We start from the raw sequence: 26,802 nt of genomic DNA on the forward strand, positions 1-26,802 counted from the left end.
TCAGCTACGTCGCTTGGAGCGCAGCTGAGGGGGGTGGAGTTCGGAACTCCCTCTTCTTGGGCCCACGGTTCTCTCACAGGCCTCTCGTCTAATGTCAGTAGCCTCTCAACGGGCTGTACGAGAGAGTGGCCTGTGTCGCTCACCTTTGTGTGCAGGCAGCGTGTAGACGTGGGTTGACTGTCAAGCCCGTAGAGGGGGCCCTGGAGCGTCCACCCCAGTCGGGTCTGAACCGCGACTGGGCATCCTTTGGGTCCGATGTGGGCCGCCTCAATTGGGAGAATGAGGTCCGCGTGGTCGGAGCCTATAAGCAGGGTCGGTGTGGCGCCATCGATAAGCGGTATAGGTAGTCTGCGTAGGTGCTCGTACTTCGCCATCAGCTGTGGGATGGGGTAGGTGTACTGTGACAGGCCTATGTCGTGGCTGGTGAAGACGTTGGTGATGCTATACTGCTTCTCGGGCTGGTCCACCGCTGCTATCTTGAAGGAGACATTTTCACCCTTTATGGTCTTCTGGTCTCTTCTTATGGTACGGATTGTCATTGTTCCTTTGGCACCCCGCAGGCCCAACTGGGCTGCGGCAGAAGCGAGGAGGAGAGTCTTTTCAGACCCATCGTCTAGGACGGCGTAAGTGTCCAGGACCTTGTCCTCGTAGCTCAGGAGCACTCTGACCACTTTGATGAGCACTCGGGGGGTCCCGCTATGCTGGTCTATGTGGAGCACTCCTGTTGGTGGGTTGCCTTGGATCTTCTGGAGTGGTGCCGACTCGCGGTCGTTCGAGTAGCACCGTGACTCCCAGTGTCTGCTGTAGCAGTCGGTACACCAGGGGGCGGTCTGGTGGATCTTCGGTACTGGTGCCACCGCCTCGGCCTGATACATCACCGTGACGGGCCCACTTTGTTGTCCTGGCGGACGCTTGTTGATGTCATGCAGGACCTCCAAGTGGGCGCCGTCGCACCTGCTGCATTTCTTCTTTAAACGGCACTCAGCTGCCATATGGCTGCGCGCGCAGCGGAAGCAGCGGCGGTTGGCTTTGATCCACTGACTCACCTCGTCCGTGGTCAGCTTCTTGAAATTGTCACATTCATACAGCCGATGTTCCCCTTCACAGTACTGGCATTCAATCTTCCACTCCTCTTTCGTCGAGGGGGTGTTGTGGTTCTTGTGCTGCGGTACTGATTCGGCTTGGTGCATAACGGTCACCGACCGGCGGTTATCATTAGATCTCCGAGGTCCATCTCTTGGGCTTGGTCCACTCCACACGAACGTATCCAGTCATAGGCTGCTGACTTCTCTCGCGAGGAAGTCGGCCAGGTCTAGGAGGGATGGCTCGGGACCGTCGGGATCACGGTGGTCTCTCTGCCGCCGAAAGCGCTCTTGGCGGGCTGGAGGGAGCTTCTCTACTATTCGTTCCACATTAGAGTTAGCATATAGTTCATATCTCCCTTTTTCCCTTTGGGACCCCAGCATCCCTACCAGGGATTGTACCTTGATAGAGAGGTCATCCAATGCTCTATTGTCTTTGGCTGGGGGGAGGCGGTCGATGTCTCTTATTTCCTGTATCACGTAGTCCCATATGCGTCCATAACGCTGGTCGAGGGCCACTAGAGCCGCGGAGTATGGGGTGCTTGAGTTGGAATATGCCAGCGCTATATTATGCGCTCTGGGCACCTTGAGATGCTTGAGGAGGATGGCATATTTGTACGACTCATCGGGGACGTCGGACATCATAGTCTCCAAGCACATCCGTAATTCCGTGTACTGTGCTCTGTCCTCGCGCGTAAAGTCTGGGAACGTCGGTGTGCCAAGGTACGATGCCATGGATGATTGGCACATCGGTGAGCGTTGGGGAAGAGGCCTCCTGGGCGAGTCTCCCTGTACGTGTTGTCGTGGGTTGGTACTTGGTGGGTACCAGGGGCCGGGTACCCAGGTGCTGTTCCTCGGTGCTGACTGTACGTCAAACTCACCCGTGAGTTGGGTCGGGGGTTTGTAGTGCAGTGGCTCGGGGCTGACGTCGGGGCTGTACTGGGCCTCCTGGTCCAGAGTACGTTGCTGCTGGTCGGGGCTGTACTGGGCCTCCTGGTCCAGAGTACGTTGCTGCTGGTGGGCTTGACATTCCTCCTCTTCCTCTTCTTCTTCCTCTGCTAGGTCCTGGAGTCTTCTAGTCAGTCTCTCGGCGACGTAGGCCGGTTCTTCCCGGTGGTTGGGTCTCGTATGGACCGGTCGGGGAGGGGGTTCGGAGACGTGGATAGGATCCTCCTGTTGGCGGGGTCCCGGGTCGCTTGGTCGGGTAGGGGAATGTGCCCTAGACCCTTGTCGTGATGATCTCCGGGAGCTCCGTGCAGAGAGAGGGGGTGTCGCCATGGCAATCAATTGCTCTACCATCTGCGCCTGCAGCCGGTCGCGCTCTGCTTCGCGCTGGGCATGGGCGGCGTCGCGCTGTGCTTCGCGCTGGGTATTGGCGGCGTCGCGCTGTGCATTGGCGGCGTCGCGCTGCGCATCGGCGCGGCTTCTTTCAATGTTCTCTTCCGTCTGAAGGCGTCTGGTCTCCAGTCTTATGCGGTCGTCTTCACTCCTTTGTTGCGCCTGGAAGCGCTCTCGCTCGGTTGCAGCGTGTTCGCGCTCGCTCGTCTGTTGAGCCTGGAGGCGTTCTCTTTCCATGGTAGAATGTTCGCGCTCACTTAGTTGTTGCGCTTGAAGTCGATCGCGTTCACCCTGAAGTCGATCGCGTTCGGTGGAGGCTGCCAGGGTGGCGATGAATGCCTGCGCCAGCATCTTGTCCGCTTCGCTGGGGGAAGACACTGACGGAGGTGATCGGCTTCTGGCAGTGCTCGTTGGAGATCTGTTCTCTGGGCGCGCCTCGAGATCCATCTCCTGGGCGCGCTTCTCTTCTCTTGGTTGTCTGTCGGGTTCTGTCCCCGGAGCGCTTTCTTTATCCTGGAGCTCTGCGGGGACTATTCCGTTGACGTTGTCTGGGGGTATAGTCGTGTCATGTCCCCCCTGGTCCCCCCCGTGGGCTTGGTCAGTTTCGTTAGAACCCACTGGGGTCTCTACTGGCAGGGTCGTCTGGTCGGTAGGATTTGACATGCTTTGACTATCCGCTTTATCCCTATTTAACGTCTGTATAAAGCTAGGTATTAGACTGACAGCGTATGCCTCTAGATAGGGAGGTGGCTGACGTCTGCGCTGCGGGCGTTCTAGCTCGGGAGAGCCTCTTGGGGAGTGTTCACCGCTGGCCATGGTTAATATCAATATTATATTAGATATTACACTGATATATCTCCGGCTCGAACGACCAATTGTAACTGAGGGGTACAATTCCCTGACTGTATTGAGAGTATGGTATTATTAAACCACTACTTAGTTATGTACTTTAATTACTGGCCATACAGTACATGATATATCTGGTGAACACCCACACAAGAATACGACAATGACACCTAAAGTTCTATTTGGAGGGATTTATTATTAGAGCAGCAACGGTAGGTTACAGATTGAGAATTATGATTGCGCTTGTAAGGCGAAGAACACTTAAGTAAGTCAAGAGCGTAAGTCCATGAGCATAGTAAGATGGGTATAACTGACGCCACCTGTAGCATAAGAATTACATAAGGCACAATCGTAGTCAGGGTCAACGAGGAATAAAGAAGCTCCAGCTACGGGAGTCGATGCATGTACTCCCCTTGATCGGCAGACAAAGCAGCAGCTATAATCCAAGTATGCTCGACAGCATGGATGAAAGCCAGCCAGCCTCTGGTCCTAGAAGCGGGCTCGAGGGTGCTCCTCACAGGGTAGATCCCACACGACAGTGGGGTAGACGGTTCTCTGCTCCAGCAGCCATGGTACCAAAGCAATATAATCCAGCCAGAAAAGGCTCTGCATTCGCCGGTGTAGGTTCTCCTGTGCACTATACTTCACATTAAACTAGGTTGAACTCGACGTTACTTCACTAAACTATGACACTTTACTCTCCTATTCGCACATGTTATAAGTGCTCTATTTAGACGCAAAGTTGCTCACTTCACTTGGTCGTTGACTCGTGGTGAAGGCTTTAACTTTGGGATAAGACTACTGCTGTATCCACCTGCAACGTATTTATACGTAAGGTGAATAATCTAGTGCCAAACTCAGTTCTGTCTCGTATTACTGCGCAAACCTGGACATGTTGAGACATGCCTTGGCGGTGGCTTTGAACTTGCCATTGGGGGTATGGCCATTGGCGCCTAGGGGTCGCTGTCCAATAGGAGAACGAATATTATGGTCTGGCTTGTACCTAGGTAAAGGGATATTCCGTGTATATATACAAAGAATATACAAGGGATATCAAACGATATACAAATATTATACAAGGTATCTCAAGTAATAAATATATATATTCGGTTTAATCTGACCCTTTGTAACAGGCTTGATTCAACCAGAAGCTTTATTTCATGATTATATCTTAAGTAATTTTCAAAGAGCAGTCTAGCTACTCACACAACACTGTTGATACAGCTGTTCATCACGTATACATGTGATTTGAATGTTATCACCGTTATTGGCCGAATCATTGTTCCGAGTCTTCGGGGGTGAACCACATACCCCTTCCTTCCGCTGTGCGTCGCCTTGAAGCTTGCTAAGGTGTTCTGTATAAAAAACTGGTTTCTGTGGTGACATCCTGGCTCGCGTGACATGGGACAGCTGGTCCCCATATTGATCTAGCTGTTTAAGGTCACGGGAAGACCCTCTCTAAATGGCTTCCTGAATTCCCACTTGGAGGCAATAGCCATTTAAGAATATGTATAATTGTCAAATTATACTACACCCTCTTTCGAAGTTGGTTAAGGTTAGAGTTTGTCTTTAGAGCAGGGCGATAGACCACCAGCCCTGATTCCAAACTCTAACCTTAACCAACTTCGAAAGAGGGCCTAAACTTAACCAGTTGGAAACAAGGCGGACAGTAATACAATTAGCAATCAATCAATCAATCAATTCAATAATCCACGCTCACTTAAAACAGCGCACCTCCCAGCTGCTTCTATAGAAAGTCGGTAAAAAAAAGTAAAAAAAACTCTTATAGGGAAAAGAAAGCCCCCCCCCCCCCCCCCGCTATATAGGGCAAAGAAAACTTTTTTGTTGTTGTTTTACCTACTTTCTATAGAAGCATATAAGAATGAAGTTCTATAGAAAGTAGGTAAGAAAAGAAAAGTTGGATGTGTTAGTTTGTTGGATGTCTATAGTTGAAAGACAGTTGGATGTCTTAGTTTGTTGGATGCCTAGTTGAAAGACAGTTGGATGTCTTAGTTGAGAGACAGTTGGATGTCTTAGTTTGTTGGATGTCTTACTGAGAACAGTTGGATGCACTTCCGAGCTGCTTCCACATGGAGGCAACTTCTGTTTTGTGAACTACTTTTTCTGGCGGATGGTTTTTTCAATAAATCTTCAATTAATGTGTGTTTATTAAATGTATTGTATAGCAATAAGGTTGGATGAATGCGCCAGTTGTATAAAAGCCATTACACCACGTGCAGTCGTGGGTTGTGAGAATTAGACCATGCCTAGGGGGGTCTAACGACCACCCCTAGGCATGGTCTAATTCTCACAACCCACTCCTGCGCGTGATGTAATGCTTTAATAATATCTGTTACCATCACCAAGTCTAAAGATAAACAGGTATAGAATTTATATAATATCTGTTACCATCACCAAGTCTAAAGATAAATGGGTATAGAGTTTATATAATATCTGTTACCATCACCAAGTCTAAAGATAAACAGGTATAGAGTTTATATAATATGTTACCATCACAAAGTCTAAAGATAAATGGGTATAGAGTTTATATAATATCTGTTACCATCACCAAGTCTAAAGCCAAACAGGTATAGAGTTTATAAGGGTAAACAGGTCTCTCAAGTTTCTCAAGTTTCAAGTTTCTTTAATAGTTGTCATACAGAAGTACAGAATACTTTTATACAAAATGCGTCTTACTGTTACGCTCCAGAGACTGTGCTAGACAAGATAAGTATCAAATAACATAGTATAGCATGTCTCTCTCGCTCTCTCTCTCGCTCTCTATCTCTCGCTCTCTGTCTCTCTCTCTATCTCTGTTATTCATTCTCTGTATGATTATTATGGGGTTATTTGCTATTTATTTTTTATTACATGACATTAAGTTGGTGGTTTGCATGCATTACCCAGCATCTGGTTTGAATCACGGCGATGACAACGGTCTTGTTTGAATCACGGCGATGGCGACTGTCGCAATATCATTCTCTTCTTTCTAGTGGTGGGACTCGATTAAACATTTTAATCGAATTAATTCGAGACTTTATAGTTAATTAATCGGAATTAATCACATATCATTATTTGATGGGAAAAACGCAGTACTTTCAAGTACATACCTAGCATGTCCTATATGCTCTGTAAATACTATGTACAGATACCGAGATGGCACACCATGTACCTGTTTATTGCACTGTTGCTGTTATTGGATTCTATTAATATGTTGTACCACTGTATTTTTATTGGATTCTATTATATGTTGTACCACTGTATTGCACATCGTCGCGGGCAAGACCAGCCGCATTTCATTGTATACCTGTATGCCGTGACAATTAAAACTCTTGACTTGACTTGACTTGACTACATTCCAGAACAGTTGACCATTGGGAACTCTTGATTGATCTCAATTTCTCTTATTTAATTTTTTTTATGAACAAACCAGACTAAGAAAAAAATATTGCGATTTATTACACTTATCACATGCATGAGTCTGGTCTCCTTTGAAAGGTAACATTCTTACACAATAAAGAAAAATCATCATGCGATTAAATGCATACATTTTTTTTTTACTTTTAATTCTTTCTGTAGTTAATTAATAGAAATTAAGTCCCAGCACCTAGTTATTTCACACCAACGGGTCTTCTCATCTTCTGGAGTTTAGTGACGTTAGTTGTTTCAGTGACTGACCCTTTGAACGGTTTGGTAACGAATGCTTTTTGATGTGAAATACAGACTGGGGTGGAGGAAGTGTGTCATGTTGCGTGTGTGTGTCATGTTGTGTGTGTGTGTGTCATGTTGCGTGTGTGTGTGTCATGTTGTGTGTGTGTGTCATGTTGCGTGTGTGTGTGTGTGGCTTGTGTTTGTGTGTCATGTTGCGTGTGTGTGTGGCTTGTTGTGTGTTGTGTGCTTGTGTGTGTGTCATGTTGCATGTGTGTGTGGCTTGTTGTGTTTGTGTGTGGCATGTTGTGTGTATGTCAAGTTGCGTGCTTGTGTGTGTGTGTCATGTTGCGTGTGTGTGTGGCTTGTTGTGTTTGTGTGTCATGTTGCGTGTGTGTGTGTCATGTTGCGTGTGTGTGTTGTGTGCTTGTGTGTGTGTCATGTTGCATGTGTGTGGCTTGTTGTGTTTGTGTGTGGCATGTTGTGTGTATGTCATGTTGTGTGCGTGTGTGCGTGCGCTCTCTCCAGACTGCAGAACAAAGCCTATTCTGTCTATCGGGTTGTTTCCTGATGTGTATCAGGTTTCTGGACAATAGTCGGCTAACATTCTGAGATGTGACTGACGGGCATGAGGTGTACAATTATGCTCAACTCAATAGTGTTGGATAAGCATAACCCCCCCTCCCCAGATCTAACGAGTATACTCGTTATTTGATCGTTATTTCTTTTATTCGCTATTTCCATTAATTATCCATCCAGGGAGCCTGATGTTACCATAGGGAATGAGTGAGATCGCAAAAGTCCAATACCGCCGCCAGGTGGGATGCGGCCGGTGTTGCACTTCCTTTGAGACTGTATGTGGCTGTTCGTCGATTATATTGGTCCGGGCGGACTTTTCTAGTAACCTGAACCAAGGGCTTCACCCGATCGCATTGAATCGTTTTCGGGACGCCCGATTCATTATGCTCTGGTGGGTTATGTCGTGGGCCAAATGGACATACGATCTACCAGATGTCAATCAAATAATTGGAATATTCTTTTTGGAATCCCACCGGCCACAGGTAAGAGCAATTTAACGTAAATGTCAGCTTGATTGTGCCTTGTTCTCATAGCCATCGCCCTGATCAGCGTATGTTGTTGTACTAATGAATGCCGTTATTGACAATCAATTAATCCGAAACGACCCCCCCGCCCCCTTTCATGCATTCATGATGGAACATAATACCGATCATATGCATTTGAATTTTTAATTGTAGCGTGTATAGGGACGAAATGCCAATGGATTAAGTATAATATACGTCACAGGCTATTACTAGCCTCCCAGGAATGACCCTAAACCGCTCTAAAACCATACTTATATTCACCACGGTATAAAACACGAATGTATGGATGGGAACAAAAATTATTTTTCACATCTTGAACGATAGATACTCGATGTCAAATGGGCAATATTATTATATCCATAACTATAATATAGAATATAGTTATAGCACTGCAAACAAGGTGACCAACTCCATTGGTTTAATGCGTGGCAGCACATAGCCATATCCCGTTCCCAGCGTGGCAGAGAGAGTTAACGTATCACTGTCACAGAAATAACAAAACCCAACAACACAAATAGTTGTTTCCAATTGCAAATGGATTCACAATATATTTCAATATATCTCACAATATAACAGTTCACTTATAACAGTTCAATATATCTCACAATATAACAGTTCACTTATAACAGTTCAATATATCTCACAATATAACAGTTCACTTATAACAGTTCAATATATCTCACAATATAACAGTTCACTTATAAGTTATAACAGTTCAATATGTCTCACAAAACCCTCTCTTATAAACTATTTTCAGGGTTTGTTTTCTTTCAGTCCATATTCCAATTGTAAACAAAGTTCAATAAACTACACAGTAGGAATATTCACGTCATTAACCTCTTGAGCCCTAGCCCTATTTTCTGAAAATCCGCCTAAAGATACATAAGTAAATAGAAGATTGCTCCACTTCTACAAGGTCCATTTGCATGTTCTTGGTATCTAGAGAGATCTATGGATCTAAGGGAATGTATTCCCTGTGTCAGAAATAGTGTCTGTTACTAGGCTTGAGTAAATTGTAATGAACCAAAGGAGAATATCAATTATATATATATTTTTTCCCCTTCATATTCACAGTGAATAACACCATGCTAAAAATGACCACACATGGAAAACTGCCACTGAGCTCGTATCTTCTTGATATCACGTGTACAAGAAATCTAAGCAAATTAATAAAGGGAAGATGATTAAAAGGTTTTGTAGATAAAGTACTGAATTCTGCCATCCGGACACATGCAATTTGAAATATGATTATATAGAATATAGAATATCAGGCCTATAAATTACCTTATTGTGGCCAAGTCGCACATCTATGGATCAGGCTAAATCTCCCCTTCCCAATGGTGGAGTTCAATCTGGATTTAGTATCATCAAAAACTGTGACTGAAATCTACTGTACTGTAGTGTAAGTACAGTTACTTTTTTATAATGTAAATTTCTTCACCATTTTTCATCAGATTGCAACGCCATTTTTTGCTAGACGTTCACAGAAAGGTAGAGAAACTAACTGTGTTCTGTTTTATGGCAATAACATTCAGGTTTGTGGGAGATAATCCTGAAAAATAACAAATAACCAAGTAAATCCAGAAGTCGGATGATTGACGGGCTGGCATGAGTTGGGTAGTTTTTCGACTTCGAAAAAATTCCAAACTTCAAATGATTTATCATTATTATTTATTTAGAACAATTTGTTGGGCGGTCAGGTGGCGTAACGGAGATTGCGTTCGTCACCAAACCCCGGAGCGGCTAGATTCGCCTGTTCGAATCCAGCTCACAGCTCCGGGGTTGTCACCAGCTTGGCTGGCCGTTCACACTAATACAATTGGCAGTATTAGAGGGTGGGAGAAGCGACTCCTACAGTTCGGTCGGGGCGCCTGCTAAGCGCGGATAGGATCTAAGTGGGATAGTGTGATCCTTCCACACGCTACGCCCTCTCAATGAGAATCCGCGCTGCCAGGTGAAAAGAAGCGGTTGATTGGCTGGACGTGTGTCGGAGGAAGCACGTGATAGCCTCCACTCTCCCAGACCGACTGTGGGGGGTAAGTGCGCAGCGACCAGGAAGGGGATTGGGAATTGGCATAACGACTAACATTGGGATGGGAGAAAATCGGAGGAAAATGATTAAAAAAAAAAAATAATTGTTAATATATATATAATATTGCAGTGAGCGTTGTCTGCATATAGCTTTCTAAAGTGTAACCACACTTTCGGCTTGCCATTGCCCCGACTGCTTTGTGGTTGAATCAAGTCAAATCCTAGGTAAGCGTGTATTGTGTGAGTGAACGTTGAAACGTTTGGAAAGAATGATGAAAAGAAATGTATAATAATTATATTATATTTTTGATTTTTTTGTGCATTCCACTAAGAGGTTGGCAGTTGACTACGGCTCCTTTCGATCGATTAGTTGACTATTGACTAGTCGAGGTCAGCCCTAATACACACACACAGTGAGTTTGACTGGGTCATGATGTGTGAATGGTCACTATTAAATTTGTAATCTCATCATCACAGGCTTGAGGCTTGTTTTCCATGTCGTGTCTGTTTTTAATTCCTCTGTGTCTCCTTGTAATGGTCAGCCAGCGGTGAGCTCGGCTCTGTCAGCGGGCTGACACTTCAAACGCTACACTTCAAACATTACAGAACTGTTCTGTTCCGTTCTCCTCAGCTCTGGGCCTGAATCAGTCAGCGGGCTGACACTTCAAACACTACAGATCTGTTCTGTTCTGTTCTGTTCTGCTCTGTTCTGTTACAGTATGTTCTACTCTGCTCTGTTTTTATCTGTTCGGCTCAGTTCTGTTCGTTTTGGAGGGTCATGTCTTGACTAATCTAAACTCTTCCCCCCCCCCCCCCCTCTCTCTCTCACCCCCCCCCCCCCCTCTCTAGGTGATGAAGCTGCTCAACAATAAGAGGTCTCAGGCTGTAGGAATCCTCATGTCCTCCCTGCACCTCGACATGAAGGACATCCAACATGGTGGGTTGACTAATTAAACACAAATCAATATCAATCAATGAATCAATATAAGACACAATGGAGACGTAATGGGACTCCCTGGTCAGCTATCTGGAGCTTGAGAACAGGTGCCCTGACGCTAAACATAATACATAAAATATAGCTTTACTAACACCATTTAGAAAAAGTGCATGTATTACAGTAACATCTACAACCTACAAAACACCTGAGACGACCCTAAGGCCGTAAAAAGTACTACTAAATGGTCCCATGACATTTTGTAATAAATCAGTCTAAACATTGATTGAATTAGATACAATATTACTTCACATCCATAATGAGCTATGTATTGTTGTCAGTTGCCGTCAAAAACAATTAATTCAAATAATGAAATTGAAGATAATTGTCTGGAAGTAGCGCCCTCTGGTTGACTAATTTTGTTATGAGATATTTTCACCTAATGGAGATGAAATAACGATTAAGACTGTTAGCGAGATCAGTGTTGTTAAAGTCATTGCTGGCATGTCTGCAGGGTTCGCACAAGGTCCTTGAAGTGCATAAAGTGCTTCGTTTGGTAAAAATAAAAAAATTAAAAATTTAACAAGGTGCTTAAAAAGTCCTTGAAATTCAAATCAACGGCGACCGTCGGTTGTGTGATGGTAAATGGTTAACCTTCTGCCATGTGGCAGTGAAAGGGTTAAAAGTGAATTGTATCCTTCGAGTGACATCCTTGAAAATAAAAAATAGTGCTTTGAAAAGTACTTAAAAGTCCTTGAATTTAATTTTGCAATGTCTGTGGGAAACCTGTGTCTGGCATTGTGTTGGGGTCGTGAAGCACACAGTGGTTTTGTAACCCTGGTTGAGCACCTCATTGACTCCCAACAATGAGGTTTATTTCCCATCGTCTACATTTATTTCAATGAACAGATCATCTGAGTGACTGAATGAGGTCACCACAGATATTTACCTTCAAGTGTCCTGAATCCACACGTAGACAGGGCTCAGGAGCTAGAGCAGTGAATCCGGAGGTTCCCGGTTCTATTCCCGCTCCTCCCGGGCAGAGAGAGCAAGACACTTAACCCTTAGTCTAATTGCTCCCGATGAGCAGGTTGGCACCTTGCATGGTTGCCTCCGCCGTCTGTGTGTGAATGTGTGAGTGAATGGGTAAAATGTGAGGAACAAATTGTAAAGCGCTTTGGATAAAAGCTACTATATAAATGTAGCCATTTGACCATTTAGACAGAAAGGCAGTCAGTCAGTAAATCAGCCAGCCAGAAATATCAGTGATATCACAAAGCAGGAAGTGCAACGGGAGCTTAATCTCCTGAGATCAGGTCTTTCCCTCAGATTGTGTCTCTAAGCGGTCTGCGTCACCATCTCTTTCTCTCTGTGACGCTGACGACTGTTTGGTCTACGCTGTTTTTTGTTGTTTGTGTTGATAAGATTGTTTTCACCCTCGGATGTGGCCAGAAGTCACGTACAGTAAGGTCTGAGGTGCCCCGAGTTCGTCCGCTGGGCTCCGGCAGTGTTTCACTCGCATTCGCCACTGAAAATGTAATGTGTGCGAATTAGGGCTGTCAAAATTTGCCAAATTACATTCGAATATTCCTTCTAAAGAAAGGATGATATTCGATGATATATGAATATCTATTGTTGCACATCTTTTTTTATTATTATAATCTTTTTTTGTAATTTATTTGTTTTAGTTTTATTGTTTGTTATTTCCGTTTTCATTATTGTTGTTGTTGTTACTATGTCCTGTGAAGTCCTGTTGTTGTTATTACTGTATTAAAACATTAAAAATCACACAAGTCGAATATCAATTTTTACAATCGAATGTGTTTTTTTTTTTTTTATAATTCGATTATAAATTCGAATATAGAATATTCGTTGACAGCCACGGGCGGCTACGTGGCGTAGTGGGCAAGGGGGTGGGAAACTGATGGAGGGGATCGGGCGTTGTGGACAGCGACTCCTACAGGTCGGTTGGTGCGCCTGCGCAGTAGAATCAGGAAGTGTCGGGGGCAGCGTGAGCCTCCCACGCGTTACTCCTCGCCACTGAGAGATTGAGCTGCGCAGGTGAAAAGATGCGACTGCTGTTACCTCAAGTACCGGAGGGGACTTGTGCTATGTATGACTTAGTCCACATTGCAGCCGGCTTGTGGGAGGCAAGAAACAGCGTTCGTGACAGGGGAGGGTTGAATTGGATGATACGAAATTGGGATGGGAGAAAATATAGAAAAATGGGAGAAAAAGTGAAAAAAAAAGAATATTCGTTGACAGCCCTAGTGTGAATGGGGAAAACATTATTTAGGAGCACATGTGCGAGTAAAGATGACATCCTACTCAACTACCAAGACCTGTTGCTTGCCCCAATGTCATTTCACTGGTTACGTGGTTGTGTCCATGCCTTTGTCCATGTATTTACTACTCTGCACTCATCACTGCAGCACCCAAGTTTCAACAGTTTTTTTTATCCACTTTTTCTCCCCATTTTCTATTTTTCTCCCATCCCAATTTTGTATTTCCAATTTCTTCCCTCCCCTGTCTTGAACGTTGCTAGACTATGCCTCCCACAGGTCGGTTGTAGTGAGGACAGAAGCCTTGCATCACGTGTCCCCTCCGGTACACAAGGAGGCAGCCTGTCGCATCTTTTCACCGCAGCAGCTCGAACTTTCAGTGGCGAGGAGTAACGCGTGGGAGGCTCACGCTGCCCCCGTCACTTCCTGCTTCCGTCGCACCGGCGTCACCAAACCGACCTGTAGGAGTCGCTGTCCACAACGTCAAATCCCCACCCACGGCTTTCCCACCCTCTAACACTGCCAATTGTGTTGGTATGAACGACCGGCCAGCCGGTAGCAACGCCGAGAGCTGGGCTCGAAACCAGCGTATCCTGCGTTAGAGGCGAGCGCCTTGCCCACTGCGCCAATCAGCCGCCCAAAGTTTCAACAGTGTTTGATGAACATTGTTACTCAGGCTGTAAGAGTTGTACCCTTCCTGCTGATTTGTCGTACAGAACTTGTAGGTTGCTTTGGATAGAGGGCCAGCTAAATGACGAGATGTAAATGTAAAATGTAGTTAGCCTAATCAATACAATCAATGAGTTCACATGAACAATAAATAGTAAGACTGTTGAATACAAATATTATAAGAGGGGCAGCCCTGATGGATTTTACTGAGCAGCGAATAACTTTTGATGGCACCGGTTGAGGTTGGCCCACAATCCATGATAAGCTGGTGTGTGGCATGCACGTGGATATAAGTGTGCACGTGGATATAGGTGTGCACGTGGACATGTACACGCATGCGTGTTTGCACATAAGCATGTGCTCAAACATGACCAAATTATATGCATTATATTGATGAGTGTGCACGTGGGAATGGGCATGCACGTGTATGTATGTGCCTTTGTTCCATGGATCGATGTGTGCAGGTGACAGCAGTGCGTTTGTGCAAAACCGGTCTAGATTAATTTGTTTTATGGTTCTTCTTCATTTGATTTAAATGCCTCAAATTGTACTGCAAACTCTGGAGGCCTTTTTCTCGAAACCATGGTTCAGTGGAGGTCCTATAATGCGCAGAGTGTAGTGATATACAGACAGACGGCTGACATTCATGTTTTGCATTGGAGGTATCCGGTGAACGATAATCATAGATGCCATCCAAGGCCATCAAAACACTGAACACTGATCTCTCCACACACAGGCACACATGAACACACACACACACACACACACACACACACACACACACACACACACACACACCCACACACCACACACCCTGCACTCTCTCACACACAACACTACAAGTCACTTTAAACACAAAAAAGGTAACTTTAAAAAAACATAAAGAAAAATGTGTATAGTATAGTTATATATAGTATATTGTATAGTAGTAGTATAGGACTCATTACCTTCATTCGTAACCTTAGCATTGTATTTTATCTTAGTACTTTTTATCATGTCTATTTTATTATCTATTTTATTCTATTTGTATTTTTTGCACAATCAAGGCACGCATGGCCACCTTCATTTCACTACATGTCTCGTGTATGTATGTGACGAATAAATCTCTTGAATCTTGAAATCTTGAACGATAATCCCAGATGCAAGTTCACAGAGCATCCTACCACATCCAGTTCATCCCCAGACGCACCGTATTAAAGAAAATGTTCACTAGCTACAGTACGAAGGGGAAGATGAGCACAGAAAGAGTGTCTGGCTCACATCTGGATCGCATCTCACCTGAGCTATTATATCCTGTTGTCCACATGTGGCTCGCTCGTACCGCAGTCTCCCTCCACCCCCCCCCCCCCCCACCCAAATATATACGCTTTGTATTTTCTGCAGCTGCCAGAAGAATTTGTCGTTAATTCTCCTGTAATCAATGTGTTTATATATTCAGCTGAGGGAGGTAGATTGTTCTGTGTTCTGCTCCATCCCTGGGATTATGGGATTTCTCTGGTAAAGGCCCAATCAGTGATGCAAACATGACCACATGGGGTAGCCCCACCCCCAAGAGAGAACACAAAAGGAGTGAAGACATGTTTTCTCTAGTTGACTGAGCTCCTGGTAGAAGAATACTGAAATACTTGCTCAGTGATGTAATTGGATTCATTTCAGTTACTTTAGGATTACTTTTCCTCTGTACTCTGTGGGCCGTGAAGTAATCGTTTAGAACTAATAGTTATGCAGAATGGTGTATACCTTTTAGTTAGAACTAGTTTGTGTAGAATGGTATGGATGGATGTTTTTTTTTATTATTTTTAATTATTATGTTTTTGGTAGATTTTTATTTGTTTGTTCTACCGGGCAGTCCGGTAGAGAGAGAGAGGGAGGGAGAGAGAGAGAGGAAGAACGGGAGACAGAGCGGGGGGAAGACATTTCGGCAAAGGACGCCGGGTCCGGGGATCGAACCCAGGTCGGCCGCTTCGCGACGCAGGCGCGTTACATGGGTCGCCACTTGGGTGCCCATGGATGGATGCTTTAGTTAGAACTAGTTTGTCTAGAATGGTGTGGATGGATCCTTTAGTTAGAACTAGTTTGTGTAGAATGGTGTGGATGGATCCTTTAGTTAGAACTAGTTTGTGTAGAATGGTGTGGATGGATCCTTTAGTTAGAACTAGTTTGTGTAGAATGGTGTGGATGGATCCTTTAGTTATAACTAGTTTGTGTAGAATGGTGTGGATGGATCCTTTAGTTAGAACTAGTTTGTGTAGAATGGTGTGGATGGATCCTTTAGTTAGAACTAGTTTGTGTAGAATGGTGTGGATGGATCCTTTAGTTAGAACTAGTTTGTGTAGAATGGTGTGGATGGATCCTTTAGTTAGAACTAGTTTGTGTAGAATGGTGTGGATGGATCCTTTAGTTAGAACTAGTTTGTGTAGAATGGTGTGGATTGATCCTTTAGTTAGAACTAGTTTTTGTAGAATGGTGTGGATGGATCCTTTAGTTAGAACTAGTTTGTGTAGAATGGTGTGGATTGATCCTTTAGTTAGAACTAGTTTGTGTAGAATGGTGTGGATGGATCCTTTAGTTAGAACTAGTTTGTGTAGACTTTGTCTATAGACTGTGCATCTGTTCTCTTGGAGGGAGTCAATCTGTCAACTGGATCTTTTTTCTTCTTCTTTTTTTTATCTGGAACTTGTTTGTGTTGTTCGAGTTAAATTTACTTATGAAAACAACACTTCCAATCAAAGAAATGTTGCCACTCTGCCAAAGGCATGTAATGCCAAAATGTGTTTTTAATTTCACTGCGTGAGGACAACGGTACAAGCATCAATATTACTTATCTAAAGATTTATCGAGTTACAGAAATATCCAGCACTCGCGGAACAGTTTTTTTTAAGGTATGTTTCCGTGAGTGTTGGATATTTCTGTAAGTATGTAAGAACCTGTCTGGACTGTGCACCAGGTAAGACACTATTTTGAGTTGTAAGAAGTTTGCGTTGTGCTCGAGGACATTAATGATGTCGTCCTTTTCAGATATTGTCTTTAAGTGCAGTTAAAACATTGATTTACCTTCTTTTTCTTGCATGCATGCATGCATTTTAAGTTACTTTGAGCTGACATTGGGAGCTATTCATGTTCACACACAGGGCTTGACATTAACACCCGCCAAATGCGGGTAGAATTCGGCAGTGGCGTGTAACTTCATCACTCTTACCAGCCACTTTGGCGGGTAGACCGTGCAGTGTCACCGTTTTCGTAGTGAAGAGTCGCTCTCGCTCACACTCTCTCGGAATGCGTTGGGCGTAATGAGAGTCTCTGTCTCAAGTAACCAAACTTTACACTATAAAAACGAACTGGATATTTGGATCGAGTGTGTGTGATTTTTGGCTGGTAAAAATGCTGAGTGGCTAGTGACTTTGGAAAACCACTAGCCACAGTGGCTGGTGAGACAAAAAGTTAATGTCAAGCCCTGTTCACACATATTTAATAGACCGTCCTCGACCACAGGAATGTAGACCGTCCTCGACCACAGGAATGTACGTATTGAATAGACCGCCCTGGACTACAGGAAAAACTAGTAAACTGTTAAATTGATTATTATCCCCCCTTTTAAAAGATGTCCTGTTAAAACCCAGCCTATTATCGACACCCACAACACTTGCAAGCAATAAAGAACCTGCAATGCATCCAACTTTCTCAAGGCTGTACCGTCACTGTTCCAGGCCTGGGCTGTGTTGATGTTAGTCTGTTTGAAGTTGGATCAACTCTGTATTAATTTTTTATTTAAGCGGCTCCAAATTCCTTCTTACTGAACTGACGCCACTAATGAATTCTCCGCTGGCATCCAGTCATACACCGCTAGCAGGCAAACCACCGTTCACTCACTTTCTGTCCGTCTGACCACCTGTCTGTCTACCTGACTGTTTGTCTGTTTCTCTGCCAGTATGTCAGTCAGTCCGTCTCTCTGTCTGTCTGTCTGTCTGTCTGTCTGTCTGTCTGTCTGTCTGTCTGTCTGTCTGTCTGTCTGTCTGTCTGTCTGTCTGTCAGCTGTCTCTGCATGACCATTAGCATGTCTGCAGTAGTGTTCCATGAGTTTGGCTGTTATGATCTTGTGTGTTGTGATGAGAGAAAGTACTGTATGTAGAAGAGAATGAGAACAAATGATTTAGCTCTAGTTTCTTATGTGGGTGTTTCCCAACACGTCGCATGACTAAATGTACCGTATAGGAGAGAGAGAGAAAGGGGGAGAGGGAGGGAGAGAGAGAAATCTGTGGTAGTTTATCACTGTTTTTGTGTGGTAGTGTTGAGGTGTGTGTGGTCGAGTAACTGTGTGTGGTCGAGTATCTCTGTGTGTGGTAGTGTTGAGGTGTGTGTCTGTGTATCAGTGTGTGTGGTAGTGTTGCCGTGTGGGAATAGGAAAGGAATCTGTCTCAAATCTCAAGTTGTGAAGAAGTCGTGGGTTTTATTCGCTCTGGGTTTGACCTCTGGCTGGGGTCACTGCCCAGGTCCATTCTGCTGATTAACTTTGTGTGTGTGTGTGGTAGATTAAGGGTTCACTCTGTGATTTATTTGGTAACTTTCTCTCTTTCCTGCCTCGTTCTTTTTCCTTTTCTTACCTGTCCTATGAGGCCTCTGTCTACAATCATACTCATACTGCATTAAGTATAGCTAGGCTACATGTCTGCTTAGACAGGTATGTTTTATGATACTTGTAATTATCACAACAATAATTACAATTAGTTATTAAATATATATATATATATATATATACGTGTGTGTTAATGTAAATATATACACTAAGAATTATATATGGATTTATATATAACAATTTACAATCTACAAACATAATTACAGGCAAATATAGTGTATTGTAATACCCACAGATCACAATATACTGTTCATATCATTGAAATGATGGCTCATAATATGATTAATTTGTTACTCTTTTAGTGGCCTGTAATCCTGTTTATAAAGGATCATTTCAATATATAATGTATGTCAGTATAACGTATTATGTGTATTGTAATATTCTATCAACTATATTATGATGTTATAAGTTGTTATAATAAAGTGTTGCCCATAATGCATTATGAGAGTTATAATGCGTTACTATTATCTCCTATCTCTCTCTCTCTCTCTCTCTCTCTCTCTCTCTCTCTCTCTCTCTCTCTCTCTCTCTCTCTCTCTCTCTCTCTCTCTCTCTCACACACACACCATCTCTCTCTTTCTTTCTCTGACTCTCTCTCTCTCTCTCTCGCTCTCGCTCTCGCTCTCGCTCTCGCTCTCGCTCTCTCTCGCTCTCGCTCTCGCTCTCTCTCTCTCTCTCTCTCTCTCTCTCTCTCTCTCTCTCTCTCTCTCTCTCTCTGCGTCATGCTAGCTTGGCGTCTCGTAGTCTGTCTGTGTTTTCTGGCCCGGCTTTGGTTATGTTTGGGTTTAGCGTGCCGGGCGGCGTGGCTGAATAAAGGGTGTAGAACTCATGACCAGAGACTAGTACCGCCCTCTCCTCTCTGCTGACCCTATCCATGACCAGAGACTAGTACCGCCCTCTCCTCTCTGCTGACCCTATCCATGACCAGAGACTAGTACCGCCCATTCCTCTCTGCTGACCCTATCCATGACCAGAGACTAGTACCGCCCTCTCCTCTCTGCTGACCCTATCCATGACCAGAGACTAGTACCGCCCTCTCCTCTCTGCTGACCCTATCCATGACCAGAGACTAGTACCGCCCTCTCCTCTCTGCTGACCCTATCCATGACCAGAGACTAGTACTGACCTCTCCTCTCTGCTGACCCTATCCATGACCAGAGACTAGTACCGCCCTCTCCTCTCTGCTGACCCTATCCATGACCAGAGACTAGTACCGACCTCTCCTCTCTGCTGACCCTATCCATGACCAGAGACTAGTACCGCCCTCTCCTCTCTGCTGACCCTATCCATGACCAGAGACTAGTACTGACCTCTCCTCTCTGCTGACCCTATCCATGACCAGAGACTAGTACCGCCCTCTCCTCTCTGCTGACCCTATCCATGACCAGAGACTAGTACTGACCTCTCCTCTCTGCTGACCCTGAGTGTATTTTTTTTCTCAAACTTGAAAAAATTAAATACACTATTGGGGGTTCAAGTATGACATTTTATAATATATGGCAGCCCTTTATAAGTAATTCATGTAAGCTGAACTGCTGTATCTACCAGGTCTCTCCTTTTTGTGTGAGCTGACCTGATGTCTAAGGGGTCTCTCCTCCTGACTGGCACACATTAATTAGTTGCTAGATCTCACCCTAGCCACTCCTGGATGTTAAGGATTTCGATGAAGCTAGCTTGTGTGTATGTGTGTGGGAATGTATGTGCTTGTGTGCGGAGGGGGGGGGGGGGGGCGAATGGGGGTTCAGCGGGGTGATCTTGGGGAGGGGGCGTGGGGAGATTCAGGGGGGTGGTTGATTGGGAGGGTTCTGTTTATTGTATTTTTATTTATCATCTATTTAATTATTGTATCTGTATGTACCTTAAAGATGTGAGTTACATTTATTTAAAGTCTTATGTTTGTTTATATTTATGTATTTTTGTAATCTGTCACAGAGAAGTAAGCCTTGGGCCTCTACATAGAACATTTGCATGTTTGTGTTGCTTTTAATTTTTTATTATTATTTTAATCTTTTTTTTGTGTAACATTTTTAATAAAAATATCAAAACAAAATAATAATTCTCTCTCTCCTCTCCTCTCTCTCTCTCTCTCTTTCTCTCTCTCTCTCTAGCTATCCTGAATCTGGACAACACCGTCGTGGATCTCGAGACTCTACAGGCCCTCTACGAAAATGTAAGATACACACTTAGACTAGTTTCTTTGCAAAGATGTTCCACGGATTCAAGGCAGTCATATAAAATGGTTGAAAATCTACATAACACGTCCCCTTTTAAAGCAACTACAAAAATAATAAAAGCAGTAGCTCAAATAAAGCAACCTGATTGGTTCATAGCTGTGGTATAATAACCATATACAATGGTTATGATATCTTTTAATTCCAGTGCATAATTCAGTATCACTTGGCATCTGGAGATGAGCTAGCCAACCAGTGGGTAACGGTAACACACTGCTAGACTCCATGGTGGCCCAACCAGTGGGTAACGGTAACACACTGCTAGACTCCATGGTGGCCCAACCAGTGGGTAACGGTAACACACTGCTAGACTCCATGGTGGCCCAACCAGTGGGTAATGGTAACACACTGCTAGACTCCATGGTGGCCCAACCAGTGGGTAACGGTAACACACTGCTAGACTCCATGGTGGCCCAACCAGTGGGTAACGGTAACGCACTGCTAGACTCCATGGTGGCCCAACCAGTGGGTAACGGTAACACACTGCTAGACTCCATGGTGGCCCAACCAGTGGGTAACGGTCGGTAACACACTGCTAGACTCCATGGTGGCCCAACCAGTGGGTAACGGTAACACACTGCTAGACTCCATGGTGGCCCAACCAGTGGGTAACGGTAACACACTGCTAGACTCCATGGTGGCCCAACCAGTGGGTAACGGTAACACACTGCTAGACTCCATGGTGGCCCAACCAGTGGGTAACGGTAACACACTGCTAGACTCCATGGTGGCCCAACCAGTGGGTAACGGTAACACACTGCTAGACTCCATGGTGGCCCAACCAGTGGGTAACGGTAACACACTGCTAGACTCCATGGTGGCCCAACCAGTGGGTAACGGTAACACACTGCTAGACTCCATGGTGGCCCAACCAGTGGGTAACGGTAACACACTGCTAGACTCCATGGTGGCCCAACCAGTGGGTAACGGTAACGCACTGCTAGACTCCATGGTGGCCCAACCAGTGGGTAACGGTAACGCACTGCTAGATTCCATGGTGGCCCAACCAGTGGGTAACGGTAACACACTGCTAGACTCCATGGTGGCCCAACCAGTGGGTAACGGTAACGCACTGCTAGATTCCATGGTGGCCCAACCAGTGGGTAACGGTAACGCACTGCTAGACTCCATGGTGGCCCAACCAGTGTTGTAATCGAGTCACTAAATCTGGAGTCGAGTCTCGAGTCCCCAATGTTCGAGTCTGAGTCCAAGTCCGATTCACCAAAGAAGAGTCTTGAGTCGTGTCCCCATCTACACCTACCTCACTATAATACATACTTGTATGTGCAATATGACAGATGTTGGCAATAATGGTATAATGATGCAATATTTTTGGTATAATAATGCAAAAATAATGCAATATTTTCCGCCGATGCGCAATGTATTTTTTCTGCTGTGATGTTTTTGCAATGCTTTTTTTTTTTTTTTTTTTTTAAACCTTTTTAATGTTCCCGTGAATAAGTGCATGTGTAGCAGAGGGTATGAGTGGGTACATGAATGTGTGGTGTGACAGTGAGTATGGGTACACTAATGTATGTACAGTATGGTAGTGTGTCTATGGGCACATCATGGATGTGTTGTGTGGTAGAGTGTGTATGTAGGTATCGTTGTTTTAGATGCTGCACGAACCAATCTCGTTGTACTGTATTGTGCAATGACAATAAAGCTTTCTACTTCTCTCCTAGAGAGCACAAAATGATGAGATGGAGAAATTTCCGCCGATGCGCAATGTATTTTTTCTGCTGTGATGTTTTTGCAATGCTTTTTTTTTTATTTTTTTAACCTTTTTAATGTTCCCGTGAATAAGTGCATGTGTAGCAGAGGGTATGAGTGGGTACATGAATGTGTGGTGTGACAGTGAGTATGGGTACACTAATGTATGTACACGTACAGTATGGTAGTGTGTCTATGGGCACATCATGGATGTGTTGTGTGGTAGAGTGTGTATGTAGGTATCGTTTTTTTAGATGCTGCACGAACCAATCTCGTTGTACTGTATTGTGCAATGACAATAAAGCTTTCTACTTCTCTCCTAGAGAGCACAAAATGATGAGATGGAGAAAATTGAAAAGCACATCAAGTCGTCCAAAGACAAGGACAACGCCAAGCCACTCGACAAACCTGAACAGTGAGGGTTCATTTAATTCATCTTAAAAGCAGCCAGTAATGCTCTTAAAATGCCCTGAGAAAGAGCTACAAGATACAAGACTGTAGGATGAACAGTAGATAGAAGACTGTAGGATGAACAGTAGATACAAGACTGTAGGATGAACAGTAGATACAAGACTAGAGGATGAACAGTAGATACAAGACTGTAGGATGAACAGTAGATACAAGACTGTAGGATGAACAGTAGATACAAGACTAGAGGATGAACAGTAGATAGAAGACTGTAGGATGAACAGTAGATACAAGACTGTAGGATGAACAGTAGATACAAGACTAGAGGATGAACAGTAGATACAAGACTAGATGATGAACAGTAGATACAAGACGGTAGGATGAACAGTAGATACAAGACTGTAGGATGAACAGTAGATACAAGACTGTAGGATGAACAGTAGATACAAGACTAGAGGATGAACAGTAGATACAAGACTAGAGGATGAACAGTAGATACAAGACTGTAGGATGAACAGTAGATACAACACTAGAGGATGAACAGTAGATACAAGACTGTAGGATGAACAGTAGATACAAGACTAGAGGATGAACAGTAGATACAAGACTGTAGGATGAACAGTAGATACAAGACTGTAGGATGAACAGTAGATACAAGACTAGGATGAACAGTAGATACGAGACTGTAGGATGAACAGTAGATACGAGACTGTAGGATGAACAGTAGATACAAGACTGTAGGATGAACAGTAGATACAAGACTAGAGGATGAACAGTAGATACAAGACTAGAGGATGAACAGTAGATACAAGACTAGAGGATGAACAGTAGATACAAGACTAGAGGATGAACAGTAGATACAAGACTGTAGGATGAACAGTAGATACAAGACTAGAGGATGAACAGTAGATACAAGACTAGAGGATGAACAGTAGATACAAGACGGTAGGATGAACAGTAGATACAAGACTGTAGGATGAACAGTAGATACAAGACTGTAGGATGAACAGTAGATACAAGACTGTAGGATGAACAGTAGATACAAGACTAGAGGATGAACAGTAGATACAAGACTAGGATGAACAGTAGATACAAGACTAGAGGATGAACAGTAGATACAAGACTGTAGGATGAACAGTAGATACAAGACTAGAGGATGAACAGTAGATACAAGACTGTAGGATGAACAGTAGATACAAGACTGTAGGATGAACAGTAGATACAAGACTGTAGGATGAACAGTAGATACAAGACTGTAGGATGAACAGTAGATACAAGACTGTAGGATGAACAGTAGATACAAGACTGTAGGATGAACAGTAGATACAAGACTGTAGGATGAACAGTAGATACAAGACTGTAGGATGAACAGTAGATACAAGACTAGAGGATGAACAGTAGATACAAGACTAGAGGATGAACAGTAGATACAAGACTAGAGGATGAACAGTAGATACAAGACTGTAGGATGAACAGTAGATACAAGACTAGAGGATGAACAGTAGATACAAGACTGTAGGATGAACAGTAGATACAAGACTAGAGGATGAACAGTAGATACAAGACTAGAGGATGAACAATAGATACAAGACTGTAGGATGAACAGTAGATACAAGACTGTAGGATGAACAGTAGATACAAGACTAGGATGAACAGTAGATACAATACTGTAGGATGAACAGTAGATACAAGACTGTAGGATGAACAGTAGATACAAGACTGTAGGATGAACAGTAGATACAAGACTGTAGGATGAACAGTAGATACAAGACTAGAGGATGAACAGTAGATACAAGACTAGATGATGAACAGTAGATACAAGACGGTAGGATGAACAGTAGATACAAGACTGTAGGATGAACAGTAGATACAAGACTGTAGGATGAACAGTAGATACAAGACTGTAGGATGAACAGTAGATACAAGACTAGAGGATGAACAGTAGATACAAGACTGTAGGATGAACAGTAGATACAAGACTAGAGGATGAACAGTAGATACACGACTAGAGGATGAACAGTAGATACAAGACTAGAGGATGAACAGTAGATACAAGACTGTAGGATGAACAGTAGATACAAGACTGTAGGATGAACAGTAGATACAAGACTAGAGGATGAACAGTAGATACAAGACTGTAGGATGAACAGTAGATACAAGACTGTAGGATGAACAGTAGATACAAGCCTGTCGGATGAACAGTAGATACAAGACTGTAGGATGAACAGTAGATACAAGACTGTAGGATGAACAGTAGATACAAGACTGTAGGATGAACAGTAGATACAAGACTGTAGGATGAACAGTAGATACAAGACTGTAGGATGCACAGTAGATACAAGACTGGAGGATGCACAGTAGATACAAGACTGGAGGATGAACAGTAGATACAAGACTGGAGGATGAACAGTAGATACAAGACTGTGAACAGTAGATACAAGACTAGAGGATGAACAGTAGATACAAGACTGTAGGATGAAAGGTAGATACAAGACTAGAGGATGAACAGTAGATACAAGACTGTAGGATGAACAGTAGATACAAGACTGTAGGATGAACAGTAGATACAAGACTGTAGGATGCACAGTAGATACAAGACTGTAGGATGCACAGTAGATACAAGACTGGAGGATGCACAGTAGATACAAGACTGGAGGATGAACAGTAGATACAAGACTGGAGGATGAACAGTAGATACAAGACTGTGAACAGTAGATACAAGACTAGAGGATGAACAGTAGATACAAGACTGTAGGATGAAAGGTAGATACAAGACTAGGAACTGTTGTGTGTTGTAGATTATATTAATCTAACTGTTGTGTTGTAGATTATATTAATCTAACTGTTGTGTTGTAGATTATATTAAACTAACTGCGGTGTGTTGTAGATTATATTAAACTAAGTCACTGTTGTGTGTAATTTGTAGATTATATTAAACTAAGTAACTGTTGTGTGTAACTTGTAGATTATATTAAACTAAGTAACGGTTGTGTTGTAGATTCTATTAAACTAACTTGTGTGTTGTAGATTCTATTAAACTAACTGTTGTGTGTTGCAGATTCTATTAAACTAACTGTTGTGTGTAACTTGTAGATTATATTAAACTAACTGTTGTGTGTTGTAGATTCTATTAAACTAACTGTTGTGTTGTAGATTCTATTAAACTAACTTGTGTTGTAGATTCTATTAAACTAACTGTTGTGTGTTGTAGATTCTATTAAACTAACTGTTGTGTTGTAGATTCTATTAAACTAACTGTTGTGTTGTAGATTATATTAAACTAACTGTTGTGTTGTAGATTCTATTAAACTAACTGTTGTGTGTTGTAGATTCTTGCACCAGCTGTCTCAGATTCCTAACTTCTCTGGGAGAGTGTTCTGCATCCTGTTCCAGTCGACCTTCTCAGAGTGCATCGCCTCAATCCTGAAGAAACTAGACATCCTGCAGAGAGTCAGCAAGGTAAGGACGGAGTCTGTCTGTCTGTCTCTGTCTGTCTTTTAGGGCTGACCTCGATTAGTCGACTAATCGATCAAAAGGAGCCATAGTCGACTGCCAACCTCTTAGTCACATGCAAAAAAAGATTATTATAAATATATAAATATTTTTACTTTATTTTATTCCAAAAGCAAAGAGGCCTAGGAGCGTGGCTAACGGTAATGGCGTGCATACCAGCGAGGCCAACTGCCTATTTCACCCGTCTAATGAACACACTAGACAAATATCAAGATGTATCCATCAGTGGACCAATTGCATGCTTTCGCAGAGGACAAGAAGCCTCCAGTCGACTCCGTCAGACGTTAAGCACCCCCACAGCCCAAATGGAATGATCCCCCTGTTGGATAATCGGGTTCTCAGCCAGTAATCTCTCAGTTTCCTGTGATGTC

The 26,802-nt window shown here is 43.6% G+C and overlaps 1 protein-coding gene across 1 annotated transcript in view; it reads left to right on the top strand.

The window, feature by feature from the left end:
* Window positions 1–26,802, top strand: part of LOC311242067 (formin-2-like) — a gene marked incomplete at its 5' end in the record, with an annotated part of 151,592 nt that overhangs the window by 81,198 nt on the left and 43,592 nt on the right. Inside the window, 4 exons of the mRNA XM_084331018.1 lie at window positions 10,898–10,985; window positions 20,675–20,736; window positions 22,834–22,925; window positions 26,248–26,377. Coding sequence (XP_084187144.1) covers window positions 10,898–10,985; window positions 20,675–20,736; window positions 22,834–22,925; window positions 26,248–26,377 — 372 coding nt within the window. The remainder of the gene's footprint in view (window positions 1–10,897; window positions 10,986–20,674; window positions 20,737–22,833; window positions 22,926–26,247; window positions 26,378–26,802) is intronic.

The sequence above is a fragment of the Notolepis coatsorum genome (assembly GCF_963971535.1).
Source record: "Notolepis coatsorum genome assembly, chromosome: 15".
NCBI classification, from domain to species: domain Eukaryota; kingdom Metazoa; phylum Chordata; class Actinopteri; order Aulopiformes; family Paralepididae; genus Notolepis; species Notolepis coatsorum.